Genomic DNA, 17054 nt, shown 5'->3' with positions numbered 1-17054 from the left:
GATATCCCAATTTCCAATGCTTGAAACCAAATACAAATCCCATACGAAGTACTATAATAACGGCACTAACGAATTTCGAAACGAACTTCCTGCACATCATCGCCAAGGTCCTCCACTGTTTCGATCTTGTCCCTTGTCCAGTCATACAGATATACCTTGCTCACATACTCGTACCACGTATCACCCCCGCTTGACATTCTTCTCAGTAGAACAAGGTCCGGACAGCCTCCTATAACTGTCACCACCAAGTCACCACCTCCTTCGCGATGTGGCGCAAGGCCAAAGTATCCTTTCTCGGTGTAAATAAAATCCCATCGGTAGTTGTGTCGGCTCTCCATGTTCTTGCAAATGCGGAGGTCAAAGTCTGCCAGTTCCTTCGATGTTTCTGCACAGGCTGCAATTTCAAGTTGAAGATAATCTGGCGGGGCTTTGAAGATTTCTGATGTCTCGTTGTCCGCCATGAGCTGCCATACCACATATGCTGCATAATCGATGTCCCCATCTATTAGACGGTCTCGTCGAAACAGAAGGGTGGCTAGGATAGCTGACAAGTTCGTTCTCGAATGGCTGTTCCTGTGTTCTTCATCATAGCCAGATTGTATACTGTGTTTTCCAATACTTGGGCTTGGGTCATACACCCCACGCCCCGAACCCGCCATGTGCCGAACGACTATCTTCACTATATCCGTAGTGCTCTTATCCTTTGCGATAGGAACTTTGCAGTTGACTTTGTTGACGATCTATCCGTTTATATGGAGTGATGTTTGTGTCGTCGTTGGACTCCCGTGTAACATAGCACCGTACTCTGGTTTCTCCGTGTTGAATGCCGCGTCGTGGGTTCTTGCGGGTTTACTGAAGTCAAATGCCCAAGAAGGAAGGCTTCTGGTACCTTCAGCTGCGACAGTTTGATTAAACGGATCGAGATTGCGCCATAGATCTTTGTCGCCAAACTCGTAAATTATGTACCGGTTCGCGTTGATGAAGACTTGTTCAACCGACTTGGTGTAGTCTGCTCTTGGAATTTCGACACGTTCTGCTCTCGGAAGCTGGACATGTTCACAACCTTGGATTTCTTCCCTGTTCATAAAACCAAGTCCCAAAGCTGCGAATACCTTATCGCGAGGGTCTCCTGCTTCAAAAGCTGACATTGTACGCAGCGCTATGTTAAGTACCAGAGATCCTGTAAAGCGAAAAACAAAGTCGTTGAGTATGATGGTTTTTAGCGGAGGAAGACGATTGATCTTTAATGTAGCATCATAAACTTGAAAGGCAGCTTGGAATGCATCCCAGGAACATTGTTGTGTCCCACATATGACTGTGCCTCGTGACCCTGCTAGGATAACCTCCTGGAAGATCCAGGCTCGCTTGAAGTAACATCTCCCATGCAACTTTGCCCATGCTTTCTGTGATCTCTGAATTACGTTGGGATCTTTCAATTCCAGTATGCGGAGAAGTAGGTCCTTGTTGGCTTTGTCGAATGGTATAGCTGAGAACGTTTCTGACGTTTGCGCCTCTTCTATAGCGCGAGAAAGAGTTGGGATTGATTCAAAAGCCAAGTCTGAGTCATCTCTCTCTTCTCCAATCCACATCAAAACTGATGTAGCTACTGAGTAGATGTCGGCCATCATAGAGACTTGGATACCGCGCTCTGAAATATCCTGCTGATTGATACATATAGCGTCGACCCAAAGAGTCCTTGTTTTGCTTTCGGACCGAAGGACCTCCAGTGCTGCGTGACAATTCGGAGTAACTCGAATACGCTCACCGTCACAACGAATAGGTATTGTCCCTTCTTTTCCTTTCCATTCGTATGAGAGAGCTTCAAAGGGCGGTGAATTAGATAACCCCTATGCCGTCTATGATTAGCTTCCAGGATCCAGAGAGAAGGGACTAAACAAGACATACTCGTTGGCTAGCCGGGAGGGGGTGCCAACTAAGCAAGCTTAGTTGGCCACAAAAGTATGAGACAAGGCGAAAAGTGTGAGACATCCCGGAAGATGCCCACTTGGCGTGATTTGCACCAAAATACCATTTTTTTCAATCAAATGACACTCAAATCTTGTCAAAATAGGCTCAAACTGATGAAAAGGCGTAGTTTGAAGCTTCTATTGATTTATTGGCTATTTCAGAGTGGGAGAAATGACTGCGACGGCTCTGGTGATGCTCTGGCAAGGGAAACAGCTTCCCTGCCAAAATGTGCCGTATATCTGTTTTCTTAGCCAATAAGGCTATCTTCTTGTGCCGTTCTTATTCCCCTGATGATATCACGAAGTGACTCATGAAGCTGCGTGTGGTGTTGATAGGGACAAGGAGTTGAGGGAAGTGTAGGTAGTGATGACTCAGAGTCAGGTGCACAGGGCGGCGATGAGGGCATCTCGACTTCGCTGCCGCCGGCGACTTCAATTACAGGAAGAATCTCGTCTTCTTCATCCATTTCCTCGTGCTCGTGTGCTTGTGTGAGGTTGAAAGTGACCGTATCATCACTGTGAGGGGAGGCCGGTGAGATCAACGGCGCTGAGGGGCTTCGCGGCATACTGTGCCTTGCGGATAGCTTCACGCACATCATCAGGGAGTTGTGTATCTATCATATAGCCGTCAGTCTCTTCTTTCAGTGCTTGAGTCATTTGTGAACGCTGTGTATCCATAGATAAATAGTCATATTGCTTCCCTGTGTGCTCCAACCACTGCTTGAACTGCAGCCTCTTTGGTATGCCGTTGACGATAACTTCTTTATTCTCTCGCCACTCATCCTTGAGGCGGTTCATCTCCTTGATGATGACAGATCGTGTGAATCGTATACCCTGCTTATGTTGCTTCTTCTTATCGTCGGCGATAGCCTCCTCTTGTTGATCTCGCAGATCTTGCAGCGATACTGTAGGAATAAGGTCAGAGACAGTCTTTGCGCGGCGGCCTCGCTTTCTCTCGTGATACCGCTTTTCGATGCGAGTTCTTCGATCATCCACGTACTTTTGATAACATCCTCAAGCACCACAGCTTCATGAACGATGTTGCGAATGTGCCGGAGCCCTGCGAGCGTAGGAGAACTGAGGATATCGTGATATCGCTCGCCGATGGTCTCGGCGGTGCTGGAAGCGGCGTGAAATCGCATATCTGAGGGAAGAAGTGAGAAATGAGCAGGCGTGAAGGTCTTCTTCTTCTTGAGCTGCTTCCTGAGAAGATATTCTATGGCAGGTCGGTCTGTGGGAGGGTAGATGCCCGTTTTTGGAAGCCCGAGATGATGTGAGCGGCAGTGAAGCCTTCATTAAAGATCTCCTGATTTTGGTGAGAAAAGGGGCCTTTTTCGGTGAAGGCTGATTAAGAAGGCACATACCTGAAAAGCTCCTGCAAAGGCACGCCGGCCAAAGGTAAGATTTCCCTTCCGCAACGCCTCACGAAGCTTCTTCTGATGCGCTTCCTTCAGAAATTGAAATACGCCTACATCCATTGGCTGGAGTATATGCGTTGAATGAGGCGGAAGAAATGCTACGAGAATATTGAACTTTATCATATATTCTCGTAATTCGAATGAGCCGTGGCCTGTGAAGCCGTCGATAACGAGCAGCCGCCATACAGCCTCATCATCAGGCCTCGCCGCGGGAGGCATATCGTGAGTAACCAAGCGGTTATTTGTATCCTGAAGGTGCTCATTACACCCAAACCACTCTTCAAAATCAAGCTGACGTTTCTGTACAGTAGCAGATTTCTCCCACGAGCATCGGTTGAAGTGCTTCGCCCACTCGAGCGTTATCGCCGCACTTGAGAATGCCGAGTCTGACTGAGCGAAGCGCATATCAGGATCGCCTTCAATGAACGCCCACTCAAGCGTTGGCAACGACTTGAAGATCAGCCAGGGGGGCGTTGTTGCGCCGGCTGCGTTGCCTGAGCCGATGACTGTGCAAGTCTCGCGATCTTGCGGAGAAAATACCTCTGTTGCTGACTTCTTCTTGGTGCGTACAACGAGGCATTCCATCTTATCTCGTAGCATTCCGACTCTAACTCCTGCTTCATCTGCATTCCAGGTCTCTGATGCACCGATATTGTACTTCGTCATCACATCGCTGAGGCGTTGGAACCACTCCTTCGTATCATCAACGCCGCCTTCCTCATATTCGGCACGCGAAGCTTCTCTCGACTTCAATATCGATTTCGCAAGCTCAGGATGATCATCGCGGAAGCGAGAGTACCACATCTTGCTCACAGGTCTCGCATCAGGATCACGGCGGCGCCGCAGAGTAAGTGCTGCATCTTCTATTTCCCACTTGGAGGCAGGCAGGCCTGACTTTTCCATCCAGATGATATAACACACGATAGCTTCTTCTTCCTCATCCGTGAGTTGCCGCGGGCGCCCCATCTTAGGATCGACAACATCCTCATAATCTACGGTATTCGCAGCCTCAAGTCTCTTGACGATGCGGCCGATAGATGCACGAGCAGAGCCGGCATATCGAGCTTCAGCAGCACGAAGAGTCAGTGGCTTCTTTCGGCGGCCGGCAGCATCACGATTGAGACCGCGGCGAAGTCGCTGGCGTGAAAGAACAACGGCCTGAGCAGCTCTCAGATTTGATTGTGAGGGCATAATTTTGATGGACGTGATATATGACTTTTTTACTGATTGATGTCCTAGAAATCATTGGTTTTGGCGGGCAAAAGTCATGATTTTGCGACAGCAGCCTGTGCGGGGTTGTCTCACACTTTTCGCCTTGTCTCATACTTTTGTGGCCAACTAAGCTTGCTTAGTTGGCACCCCCTCCCGGCTAGCCAACGAGTAACTCTCCAATCGGCATTCCCCAACCCGCTAGAAGCCATTCATGCAGGAAGAAATCAGTATTCTGACAAGGCCACGCTTCCATACTAGGCTGATCACCAGCAATCGCAGCAAAACCTTGATCCCAGAGCCATCGAAGGGTTTCTTCTGAGGATTCAATGCCATGAGCGGGCGGGGCCTTGTAGTCTGCCAAAGTCTTACACTCTTGGTCAGAGAGTATGTCGTAGGCTCTGACCCATCCTGTCCGAATGAAGAGAATATCACCCTGTTGGATAGCTGTGCCCTGACTTTCAGCAACTTCTTTGAGGGTCGTGATTGTAATTGACTTTGTTTCAAAGGGAGTCAAGGCGACGTTGTTCTTATCTGCCCAAGACGCATAGTCAAGCAGGACTCCACGTCCAACAATACCACCACGCTCGACCCAAGCTACACAATCAGCTCTTGACTTATCTCAGGAACGAAAAACTTACCTTGAATACCGTTGACATCCGATGATAATAACTCATCAAGGTTCTTCCCATTGAACCAAAGTTTCTCTTTCTGGTACGCATAATGTCGGAATCCATCCCACTGCGAACTACTCTGCGTATTAAACGTCAGAGTATCATCATTCACTGCACGAGGAGTTTTGGTAGTAATCTCATGCTTAAAAGGTGCACGACCAAAGCAAGGCCGTGACATTCGATTCAGAGGCCAGTCTGTAGAGACTCGGACGCCGTCGCGGATTTCGAAAGCCGCTTTTGCCACTACATCCGGAGTCAAGAGGTTCAGCATGCCGCATTGGTCATTTTCTCCGAAAAGACCCCACGCATTGCCGGGAGGACCGTCTTTGCGGAGAGGCAGAGAGTCGAATGAGGGTTTGGTAGACATTTTGAAGTTGAGGTTTAACTTGAAGTTATCGAGGTTGGTAGTTGGTGTTATCATCATATAAAACCCCCGCATTTGAGGGAAGCCGCGGTGAGAAGCCCGAACAAGAATGTTGGAAAAACTGCTTTGTCATCATAACAGGGGAATTAAATATTTTACTATCAACAATGATAATATACAAGTTTAATGATTCTGCAAGGCAATAATCCCGAAGCTCACCGTCAATACAGTCGACTTGGTACGGTATTGCAGTTCCGTGGAAACACTTATCTGCCAAGCTTGCTCGCGGCGTGCTAGAAATAAACAAAGCCTCTTAGAAACCTCCAACCTGAGCTGGACACGGTCCAAGAGTCGTACCCATAGAGCTGTGCATGTAGATTCCCTGATGATCACCCCAGTAGAACTGCAGAGTATTGGGGTAAAAGATCTTTCCTACTCTTGAACGAGGACCGTTGGGGTTCTCTTGGCCCTCGTAGTACTTCCAAGATGTTGTGTTGGCAGGGTTGATCCAAACCATTCCGGATGGGTGCTGATAGATAGGCTGTGATGGGAAAGAAGGAACCCAGTCTTCGCCATTGACAACACCTGTGTACTTTCCAGGAAATATCGCATCGAATGCGTTGGCGAACTTTTTGTTTCCGACACGCGGGACACCATAAGCGATAATTTCCCGGATAGTTGTAGTATTACCAAACTCTTTCTGGATCGACAACGCAGTGAGAAGTGAAATGGCAGCTCCCTGACTATGTCCCGTCACGATGATTTGGTCGTTGGGAAATTCCTTGATAGTCTCAGCTAGTGCATTTCTTACAGCAACCCAGCCGTTGAACCAGGCGGTTTGCCAGCCTGTAAAGACCAAGGACCCGATTGGTAGACCTAGTCTCGGGTCCGGAATTACCGGAAGAGCCTAAATGTCTTGAGAGATAGAAACAAGACTTGACAAATTCGTTCCTTCGACGGCGACTATTATTCCCAAGCTCTCGGAATGATAAATGTTGGTGCGTTGCACGGTATCGCCGTTGCCAAGGGCATGCAGTAAAGTCTGATCACCAAACTTGACACCAGGCGTATTCGCATTTCCTCCGCAGTAGGTGTTTTGTACGGATGCCACTGTGTTGGTAAAGTGAGACAGTGGGAAGGGCAAGTTATTGTCTTGGCGCTTAGTTGAACCGGTAGGAAATGAGTTAGCGATGTTGGTAAGGGCTACTAGTGCCACTGTAACGAGACGAAGAAGCGTCATCTTGAAAAGATTTATCCCAAACTGAAGTATGAGTATAAGATAAGGTAGACTGGAGAATGATGTCTTTGCTGGGACATTTCCAGTACTTATAATACGGAGACAGCCAAGATAGATGCCTATCGCAAACATCTTGGCTCAACTACCGGTGTACGAATGCAGATAGATAATTGCTTATTCTAGAGCCTCTTGGCTGGCTGAAGACCATGCACGAGCCGTCCCGTCCGACTCGCCTACGAAAATGTTTCCCAACTCAGAATAGATTTACATTTAAAGTTCCACTAGATCGGACGCGACTTTGCGTTGTCCCCACTATCACGACTTTATGTTACCCTCAAGTAAAAAAGTCAACTTGACGGGATCAAGATGGCGTGTTTAGTTAAGCGACTTGAAACAAAATATTTTAGCTGCAAGCCTACTCTGTACTACGACTAAGATATACTACTGTGTTGCCGAGTCTTCCGTTGTCCCCTTATATATTCAAAAAACCCTTCCAATTTGGCCACGTAATGTGAGACATGGCTGGCCAGTCCTGGGTCAAGGCGTGCAGAAATACTACTCAAGATCTCGATCACTCGAATATGCCGTCGTAGAAGCCCACATGCTCTGCAATCTACAATCAGAAATGAATCTTAGCAATAGTGTGGCTATTACCATTTTTCTCCGGTAAGCATAGGGCTGAAAGCAATAGGCCCACTTCGAAGTACCCACAGAAGCTTAACTCCGTACTCGTCAAGTAAGGGACGACACGGGTCGTGTTGTAGATAGTATTTTCCATTAATACATTGAAGATGTGATGCCTATGCTTGAAGACTGTTGCTTTGACAAATCGTCGCCGAATGACCAGCTGACCGCCGAAAACATGAAATACTACAACGAGGACCAGATTGTACGGGACAAGATCCACCTCAAGCGGTCCCAAATTACTGATGATAGATTGATGCCATTAATACGTATAAGCCTAAAATTTGCATGGTGGACGAGGAGAAGGTAACTGAACATCTGGACAATGTCATATTGAATGGTAATAACCAACAATAATTCAGTTGCAGCAACAGTTGCTAGCCGAGACCACAGGCTCAGTAGATGAGATTTAGAAGATCAAGGAGAACATGAGCGCCCTCGATATAGGACGGTCTTCATTTTCACTCTTACCCAGTGTCCGGAGTGGCCTAAGGCGAAGAACGAGAGCGTGATCAGGGTCGACCTTGCAGCCCCAAATCAGGCATAAAGATCCGCCCCATACATTTGGTGCCTGGAATATGAGTAGAGGGACACAGTCAACGCGATATAAACTTCATGAGTCCGACGCTGCCGCCGCACAACACATCCAGATGATACGTACTCGAGTTTCCATAGTCACAAAAATCCCTTCCCTATTCATAATTTACTATATTAATGCATATAAGTTTGCGTCCATTTATATTATTTATAATTACCATCAAGAGAAGATGCAGCTCGGCAAAGTTTCGTTGATTATCCTCTCGCTATAGAGTTTAGTCATTGCTTGACAGTCATTGTGTTAGGAAAGTTAGTTATAAGAAAAACTCAGGTTTGACATATTAGGTTTTCGATCTGAATAGATTCTTCAATTTAAACTTCACGACAAACCCGGGATGACTCAAGAGGCGACGGAGAGTGTAATAAATACATTTTCGATACTCTAACTTTTGGATTATTATCGCTGAAAGTTGCAGCGAAAGGTGTTCTGCCATGTTTCATTCGTTTCCCCCGTGTGGCAAGCATGCATCGCAAAACTCTAACGGCAATAGAGTCTATGAAAAAGAGAGGATATACATATGTTACTGTCGCTAAATTGAATGTAATAGGAATGCCATCTAGTGTTAGAGTCCAGCAATCCAGATACACCTTGCTTATATGCACCTTGGGGGGTCAAGAAGAGGAAGTATTGTTCAGTCGTGATAACAAAGTCATGGATATAATACTGCCCAAGAGAATACAGAGTCCCCGATGCTTGCATCTTTCGTAACATTAGTATGGATGCTGGTAATGTTCTCGTTTTCCATGTTAATGGCGTGCAAACTCTACTGACTAACTTTGAACCTTACTGCATTATTTCCAGCCCTATGTCAATTTATGGAAGCAAATTATAACTTACAGAAAGATAGACCTCGAAGACTCCTTGTGTTGCCTACCAAGCATCAATCCAACAAAAACTCAATGGAAGACTGCAATCTGTACGTATCCCAAAACTCAACCTCGGAATCTGTATAAAAAGATGGCAATCTCCCATCATTCCCAAATTTCTTCTTCTTCTCTTCATCACACAGACTCATCCTTGAATCTCAACTTCACTTCCACAAATCTCCAACCGAGACAAACACTTCACACCACCACCCACCTCAAACCACTACCACCCCAACACCATCAACATGTGCTGTGGAGGTTCTGAACAAAAGCCTAAGAAGGTGCCCAAGCACGAGGCCGATCGCGAACGCCTCAAGAAGGTCGCCGAATCATACCGCCCCCCTGCTCACAGCTGGGGTCACCGACCTACTGCCCAGATGGAGCGAGACAAGGCCGCCGCTATCCAGCGAGAGCTCAACAAGGCTCGAGCTCGAGGCGAATGGTAGACAAACAGTATGTCATCTACGAAACTAACTGTTGATATTCAATGACTAAAATGTCTAGTGGAATACAACATCCAGCTTGTCAAGTGCAATGGTGAAAGACTTTCGCATCATCTTGATGCCTAGTCTTCCCTGCACAATGCCAGCTTCAAGACGAGAAGCTTATGCATCTCTCAACCATAATACTTCAGAAGGTACTCAAGGAGTCACTCAAGGCTAGGACGGGAAATTTGTTTTGTTCTTGTATTTTCTTTTGGAGTTTGGAGTTATTGGTTTGGTTCCTGTAAGATTGCCTAAGTGGCATTTGGGAAAACGTCCGTAAAAGCTTGATAGAGAATAACAATTCTACCTTCGTCAATTTAAATGTCTCTGTGAAGATTCGTGATTTGATTGTGAAATGTAGATTATATAATGTGTCAAAGCAGCTTTGCTTGCCTTGGTAAACGTTCATCCGAATGAGTGGTCCGGACCACCTCAGGTTTCACCACGTGATTAATCTTTGAAGTACCGTGTCGCGTTAAGTGGTAAGAATATTTATTAAACTTTCTAATAATAATAAGGGATCTAATTACTTAGTCCTGTTCTAGACCCAGGCTAATTATATATAAATAGATCTACTAGCCTCTCTTATAAGTCCTCTTCTTCTTCTTTTTATTAAGTGCTTTTTAAAGTATAAGTCTTAAAGTATATATTTAAAATTAATTTATAAAAAAATATAGTTTTTAAATTTAAATATTAATATAAGTCTTATTTAAAGATATATATTATAATTTATAAAATTAAAATTATAATAATTATTATAAAAGCTTTTATTTTTTTTAAAAATTAATTATTAAATATTTTTTTATTAATATTAATATTAATAAAATTATATAATTATATAATTACTATATAAAATAATAAATTTTAAAGTCTTTATTTATTTTAATTATATATTAAATTAAAAAACTATTTATAAAAGTTTAATTTTTATAATTAATTTTATTTTTAAAAAAAAAATTAATTAAAAAAGTTTTGTCACGGGCTGAGTCCGGTGGTATAGGTAGACAGGGAACGCTTTAGGCGGAATAGGTTCTATTGCTACGGATAGGCACTGCAGGCAGGTCAGGCTCTATTAACAAGACGTAGCTCAAGGAGCTACGTTCAGGATCTGACTGGCGGTCTAACTAAGGTTACGGCGATAACGCTATCGCCACGTGATCTGATCCACTTGTGGCTCTAGGGTAGGTTGGTCTGACTTCGAGCTGTGACAGTGCCCCCCTCTTTAGCATCGAGCTCTGCCGAGACGGGCTACTGTGGTCCGGGCTTGTCAGGGTATCTCCTGTGGAAGTTCGCCACGATCTCTGCAGAATTCTCCACGTAGGCAGCAGGGACTTCTGTTGGGTCTGCATATCCGGCCCATTTCACAGTATACTTCAGCCTGGGGCGGCCTCCTCGGCCTCGTCTGTCCCATCGGGAATCCACAATGTCTTCAACCTCCCACTCTTCCACTCCTTCGGCTTCTACTGGCGGTGGCGGGTCTACGTTCTGACCGGGCAGCGGATTGGTGGCAGCTGGCTTTAGCAGGCTCGTGTGAAACACGGGGTGTATCTTCATGCTGGCGGGCAGTTCCAGTCGATAGGCGTACGGGGAGATGACCTTGCCGATCTTTAACGGGCCGATGTTCTTCCAGTCTAGTTTCTTCTGTGGCCTAAGGGTCTTGATATTCCTGGCGTCTAGCCACACTGGAGTCCCCCTACTTGGTATCGTCGGGCAGGTCGTCTGTGTCGGTTCGCTTGGGCTTCGTAACGGGCTTGTGCGGCAATGCTTTCTGATCTCAGGTGCTCTAGGATGTCGTTCATCGTCTTTGCGAACTGTTCTGCGTCTCTAGTGGCTGGGGTTCCTCTGACTGTAATCGTGGGTTCAAAGCCCATTCGCGGGTGGAATCCATAGTTTGCAAAGAACGGAGATACGCCGGTGGTTTCGGATTTCAGGGAGTTCGCTGCGAACTCGGCCAGGGGGAGCCATCGGTTCCAGTCGTCCTGTAGGTATGACACGTAGGCTCGCAGGTACTGTTCCAACACAGCGTTCAGGCGTTCAGTCTGTCCGTCGGTCTCAGGGTGGTAAGCGGTGGATAGTAGCGAGCTGATCGACAGTTGTTTGGTGAGCTTCTGCCAGAACTCCGCTACGAACTGGGGTCCCCGGTCCGATACTATAGTCTGTGGGAGCCCATGTAGCTTCCACACTTCCTTCAGGTAGTAATGGGCTGCGTCTTCGGCATCGCAGGTTCCTTTGCATGCGATGATATGTCTCATCTTGGTCAGGCGGCAGGCTATAATCAGGATGGCGTCATTTCCTTCGCTGGGCGGCAGATGTGTGATAAAATCCATTGACACATGTTGCCAGGCTCGTTCGGGGATAGGCAAGGGTTTCAGCACACCTTGCTTCGCTTCTCGGGCTGGGTTGGCTCTTCGACACGTATGGCAGTTCTTAACCCATTGTTCGATGTAGGCCAACATTCCGGGCCAGTAGTAATCCCGGGAAAGCAGGTCATAAGTGCGGGCACGACCTGGGTGTCCTGCTATAGGGTGTTCGTGGCAGGCTTTCAGCAGGGCGGTCTTGAGGGCGTCGTGGCTCGGGATATAGATGCGGTCCCGGTACAACAGTCGTTCCTGGACGATCTTGCACTCTGCAAGCGTAATCTTCGGGTGTCGCGGTGCGTCGGTCCTGAGGGCTTGTAGTATCGACTGCAGGTCTTCATCGGTCTGGTATCCTTCGTTCAGCAAGCGGTCGATCTCTTCTGGTAGCTCTATTGAGAGTGACGGCTCCTCGGGTGTTGGTGCGGGTTGGTTCTGTTGTAGTGGGTGGCGGATGCGGGCTCTCTGGACTTGTAGCGGCGGAAGTTGCCAGTTCTCTTTCTTTAGTACCACCTGGCTTTGGTGCGCTAAGCGCTCATCCCCCTCTTTAGGGAGGTCTTCTGACCTCCTGGTCAGGGCATCGGGTTTAACTCCCTGTTTCCCAGGTCGATATGTGATCTGGAAATTAAATCGGGACAGGAACTCAGACCAGCGGGCTTGTCGTCGGTTAAGTAACTTCGTCGTCGTAAAGTACTCCAGGTTCTTGTGATCCGTGATCACTTTTATCGGTGAGGGTGCCCCCTCCAGTTCGGGTCTCCATTCTTCGAAGCAGCGAATAATGGCCATGAGTTCCTTATCGTAGATCTCGTAGTTGCATTCCGTGGACGTATGCTTCTTGGAGAAGAAGGCTACCGGGTGCAGCCTTCCGTCATCGTCGTATTGCGACAGCACACCGGCGGATACATAGTCAGAGGCGTCTGTCTCCAGGATTACGTCCTTCGTCCAATCGAAGGGGCGTAAGATCGGTGCTGATGTGAAGGCTCCCTTCAAGTCTCGGAAAGCCTTTTCGCAGGTTTCGTCCCAGACGAACGGTACGTCTTTCTTTGTCAGGTGGTTCAACGGGGCTGTAAGCTTAGAGAAGTCACGGATGAACCTCCTGTAGAAGTTCGCAAATCCTGTGAAAGCTTGTACATCGGTCAGGCAGGTCGGGGTTTGCCAGTTCTTAACAGTTTCGATCTTTGCAGGGTCCATTCGGATGCCGTCTCGTCCCACGATAAGGCCTAGGAACTTGGTTTCCGTAACCATGAATTCGCATTTGGCTGGGTTTGCGAATAACCCGGCAGCTCTTAGTTTTTCAAGCACCATCTTTAATTGCTCGACGTGCTCTTCTCGGGTCCGGCTATAGATCAGGATATCGTCCAGGTAGGCAGTGCAGAATATATCCAGGTATTCCCTCAGCGCGTCATTAATGTACCGCTGGAAGGTCGCGGGGGCTCCTGTTAGGCCGAAGGGCATAACCAGTGACTCATATAATCCGAATCGGGTGCGGAATGCTGTTAGGTACTCCTGGCCTTCCTTGATGCGCAGATTATTGAAGGCCGACACGATGTCGATACGGGAGAAGTATTTCATACCAGACAGGTTATTCAGGGATTCTTTGATCAGGGGCAGCGGGTAGCGGTCTTTAACTGTAATGTTGTTCAGGGCTCGGTAGTCTACGCAGAAACGTAGGCCACCGCCGGGTTTCTTGACGAATAGTACCGGGGAGGCTACAGGCGATGAGCTCGGGCGGATAAATCCCTTACGCAGATTCTCGTCCAGCCACTCTCGTAGGGCTGTCAGTTCGTTCCGGGACATTCCATATAAGGGTCCAAACGGCAGTTTTCCTCCTGGGGTTAGCTCGATGTGGTGGTCTCCAGATCGGTGCGGTGGTAGCTTCTCTGCCTCCTTAGGCGAGAAAACGTCTTGGAACTCTCGAAGTTCTTCCGGCAGCACGAATGCCTCTGGCTCAGGCTTAAGCAGGTAGTCCAGTTGCTTCAGGGTGACGGTGAAGAGGCGGTAACGGTCCTTCTGGCTGTATATTCGGGCGGTTCGCAGGGAAACCGGGAGGATATCCTTTCCCTCCAAGGCTGGTGGGATACTCCCTTTCATCTGGCGCATGAACTTCTTCGGGACGGTCTGTAAAGCCTTAATCCTTGTAGGCTTGGTTGGGGTGTTGCAGAATTTCTGGCAGTACGGGCTGTTAAATGTGAACGTGTGGGCCGCGAAGCCCACCTGCGGGTCGTGTTGCTTTAGCCAAGGCATTCCCAGGACAATAGGGTAGCTGGCTAGCTGGGTCACGTAGAAGATCATGCTCTTCTGCTCGTGATCGGCAATGCGGAGTCCGGCGCGGACGTAGTAGGCGACCTTCCCGCTCTCGGCAGGTCGCCCGTCGAACACTTCAATCTCGAAGGTTCTCTTCAGGGGTCTAAACTTCAGGTTCTGGGACTTAGCCCAGCTCTCGTCGATAAACCCTTTTCCTTCCGCTCCGCTATCGGTCATAGCGTAAGACGGAATTGGTTCTCTTCCGGCCACATTGAGGCTGGCAGGCAGTATCATCAGGTTCGAACGTTGGTTGTTCTCGTTCTCAATCGGGATTCCATGAACGGAGGCGGCGGACAGTTTAATCTTCGGTACAGTAGGTGCGGGGAGGGGAGCCTGGCGCCGACTTAAGACAGGCTCACCCCGTTTTCCTGGCGTCCTCGGGAGTGTCTAGATCGGCGGGAACTGGCGCGGCTGGATGTAGGCGAGTGTGGAGACGGGGGCTGGCTGGTGCGGTTGGGGCTATAAGCAAAGGCGGCTTGACGGAACCTGGTTGGGCGTGTGTCAGGTTCAGGGCAGTCGCGGAGGTAGTGGTTGGCTGAACCGCAACGGAAGCACTGGTTGTTCTCCCGTCGTTGGTTAGGGCGGTTATAGCGGCGCTGATTGCTGAGGTCCATGGGGTCTTCGGCTGGTTGGCGGTTCTCAGGGCTTCTTCCCCTTCGGGGCGACGGGGATTTCTTCCTGGGCGTCAGGGGGTGTTCCTTCAGAGGCATATTCGTCTTTCGTGGCGCGGGCTGTAGGTCAGCCGCAAAGCGGCGCCGTCGGTTTTCCAATTCTTGTAGGAAGGCGGCCAGGTCGTGATATTGGTAACTAGACGGTGGGTTGTGTACCAGCATTCCGCGTAGCTCTCGGGAAACGGCTTGCTCTAACAGGGTAGGCAGGGCCTCTTCTGACATTTCTCCTTCCAGTGCAAGGCGTTGGAACTCGGCGAAGAAGGTGCTAAAATCCTTGTGAGTCTGGCGGAGGCGGAACAGTTCGGCGCGGGCATTATTAATGCGGTTCGGGTCTCCAAAAGCGCGTTCCAGTAGATTAATAATATCCTGGTAATCAGGGAGTTGGCATTCTCCGGCTTTAATATGCGGTAAGACTTGGGCATAGGCGCGTCCCTTAAGACGGCCAGTTACATAGGACATTCGGGCAAGGCGTGTCGGGAATCGATCGTGATTAGCTTTTAGTTTCGAGTGTATCTGGGAGACGAAGCGGCGCAGGTCGGTCCGGTCGCCTTCAAACTTGTCAGGGTCGGGTAATCGTTCGGTAAGACCGGTTGATTCGGCAGATCGGGAAGAAGGCGGAGGAGTCGTTCCCACAGGAGTCGCTATACGAAGCTCAGCGGGGGCGCTAGTCTCAAGGGGTTTATGGACAGTAGGTACAGTAGGTCGGGTGGCGTCGAGGGCGCGGCGTTCAGCGAGGCGGGCCTCAAAGATGTCATCATCCTTCCTCTTCAGGGCCTTCTCATGTTGTTGTTCGGTGTACTCGAGCTGGGCTCGAGCGAAGTTACGTTCAGCGGTGATTTGTTGCATGGATTGCTCGAGTCCTTGGTGTTTATCCTTCGTGTTCTGGGCCTCATTCTCTAGCTGAGATATGCGGTTCTGGGCGCTCTCGGCGTAGGTATAAACGTTCCGGAAGTACTCGAACCAGTCGTCTAGGTGTTCCGGGGCATGGTCGCGGAATGACTCAACGCTGTCCGGCAGGAAGGGCGGGAGCGGGCGGGCAGACATCGCGTTCGGTGTCCAATGATAGGAGCTACGTAGTGTCACGGGCTGAGTCCGGTGGTATAGGTAGACAGGGAACGCTTTAGGCGGAATAGGTTCTATTGCTACGGATAGGCACTGCAGGCAGGTCAGGCTCTATTAACAAGACGTAGCTCAAGGAGCTACGTTCAGGATCTGACTGGCGGTCTAACTAAGGTTACGGCGATAACGCTATCGCCACGTGATCTGATCCACTTGTGGCTCTAGGGTAGGTTGGTCTGACTTCGAGCTGTGACAAGTTTAAAGCTTTTTATTATCTTTAAAATAACGTACATGATAAGCGGGTGCAACAGACAAGCGAGTGCAACAAAAAATCCCGCAATTTACATCTTCTCAACTTAATCAATTAATTTTCAACCACCAAATATGCCAGACCCAAATATTGAGGCTAGGATTCTTCTTGCACTTCGTGCCCTTCAAAATGACCCAAAATTAAGTCTCCGACGCGCCGCAGGCATCTACCAGGTCCGTTATTGGACTTTATATCGCCGACAGAAGGGTATCCTTTCTACGCGTGATTCTATCCCAAAATCACGCAAACTATCTGATCTAGAAGAACAGATCATAGTTCAGTTCATTCTCGATCTGGATTCGCGAGGGTTTCCCCCGCGACTGCGTTGTGTTGAGGAGATGGCTAACCGATTGCTCGCCGACCGCGAGACGCCGCCTGTCGGCAAGCGCTGGGCCTCTAACTTCGTCAAGCGACACAAAGACCTCAAGACGTATTTCCCCCGTAAATATGACTACCAGAGAGCCAAATGTGAAGATCCGACCATTATTCGCAACTGGTTTAGGCTCGTAGCAAATGTAATTGCGAAGTATGGCATCCGACCTGATGAAATCTACAACTTTGACGAGACTGGCTTTATGATGGGCGTTATTGCGAGCGGAATGGTCGTCACAGGTGCTGAAAGGCGTGGAAGACCAAAATCAGTGCAGCCTGGAAACCGGGAATGGATTACAGTCATTCAGGCGATCAATGCCGAGGGCCAAGCGATCCCGCCGTTCATCATAGGTGCGGGCCAATATCACCTCGCCCACTGGTACCGAGAAAGCAACCTCCCGGGCGATTGGGCTATTGCGACGAGTCCTAATGGCTGGACAGATAACGAGATAGTCCTCGAGTGGCTAAAGCACTTCGACCGG

General features: G+C 48.6%; 6 protein-coding genes across 6 annotated transcripts; 2 read left to right on the top strand and 4 right to left on the bottom strand.

The window, feature by feature from the left end:
• Positions 1-65: 65 nt before the first annotated feature.
• Positions 66-3109, bottom strand: FPOAC1_007656 (uncharacterized protein; the record flags this gene model as incomplete). Its single annotated transcript, XM_044852106.1, has 5 exons — positions 66-567; positions 805-1661; positions 2381-2483; positions 2536-2872; positions 2932-3109. 5 exons carry the CDS (start codon positions 3107-3109, stop codon positions 66-68), a joined length of 1977 nt encoding a protein of 658 aa, XP_044704776.1.
• A 1645-nt stretch (positions 3110-4754) lies between these two features.
• Positions 4755-5635, bottom strand: FPOAC1_007655 (uncharacterized protein; the record flags this gene model as incomplete). The annotated part of the gene is made up of 2 exons (XM_044852105.1): positions 4755-5191; positions 5236-5635. 2 exons carry the CDS (start codon positions 5633-5635, stop codon positions 4755-4757), a joined length of 837 nt encoding a protein of 278 aa, XP_044704775.1.
• Positions 5636-5945: 310 nt separating this feature from the next.
• Positions 5946-6872, bottom strand: FPOAC1_007654 (uncharacterized protein; the record flags this gene model as incomplete). Its single annotated transcript, XM_044852104.1, has 2 exons — positions 5946-6539; positions 6597-6872. The coding sequence occupies 2 exons, from the start codon at positions 6870-6872 to the stop codon at positions 5946-5948; spliced, it is 870 nt and encodes a 289-aa protein (XP_044704774.1).
• Positions 6873-7665: 793 nt separating this feature from the next.
• Positions 7666-7966, top strand: FPOAC1_007653 (uncharacterized protein; the record flags this gene model as incomplete). Its single annotated transcript, XM_044852103.1, has 3 exons — positions 7666-7758; positions 7806-7859; positions 7916-7966. 3 exons carry the CDS (start codon positions 7666-7668, stop codon positions 7964-7966), a joined length of 198 nt encoding a protein of 65 aa, XP_044704773.1.
• Positions 7967-9262: 1296 nt separating this feature from the next.
• FPOAC1_007652 (uncharacterized protein) lies at positions 9263-9463 on the top strand (the record flags this gene model as incomplete). The annotated part of the gene is made up of 1 exon (XM_044852102.1): positions 9263-9463. The coding sequence occupies one exon, from the start codon at positions 9263-9265 to the stop codon at positions 9461-9463; it is 201 nt and encodes a 66-aa protein (XP_044704772.1).
• Positions 9464-14799: 5336 nt separating this feature from the next.
• On the bottom strand, positions 14800-15875 carry FPOAC1_007651 (uncharacterized protein; the record flags this gene model as incomplete). Its single annotated transcript, XM_044852101.1, has 2 exons — positions 14800-14891; positions 14969-15875. The coding sequence occupies 2 exons, from the start codon at positions 15873-15875 to the stop codon at positions 14800-14802; spliced, it is 999 nt and encodes a 332-aa protein (XP_044704771.1).
• Positions 15876-17054: the final 1179 nt, after the last annotated feature.

Source organism: Fusarium poae, chromosome 3 (assembly GCF_019609905.1).
Source record: "Fusarium poae strain DAOMC 252244 chromosome 3, whole genome shotgun sequence".
Lineage (NCBI taxonomy): Eukaryota > Fungi > Ascomycota > Sordariomycetes > Hypocreales > Nectriaceae > Fusarium > Fusarium poae.
Note: the sequence above shows the minus strand (reverse complement) of the source record. Positions and strands in the feature narration are given on the sequence as shown.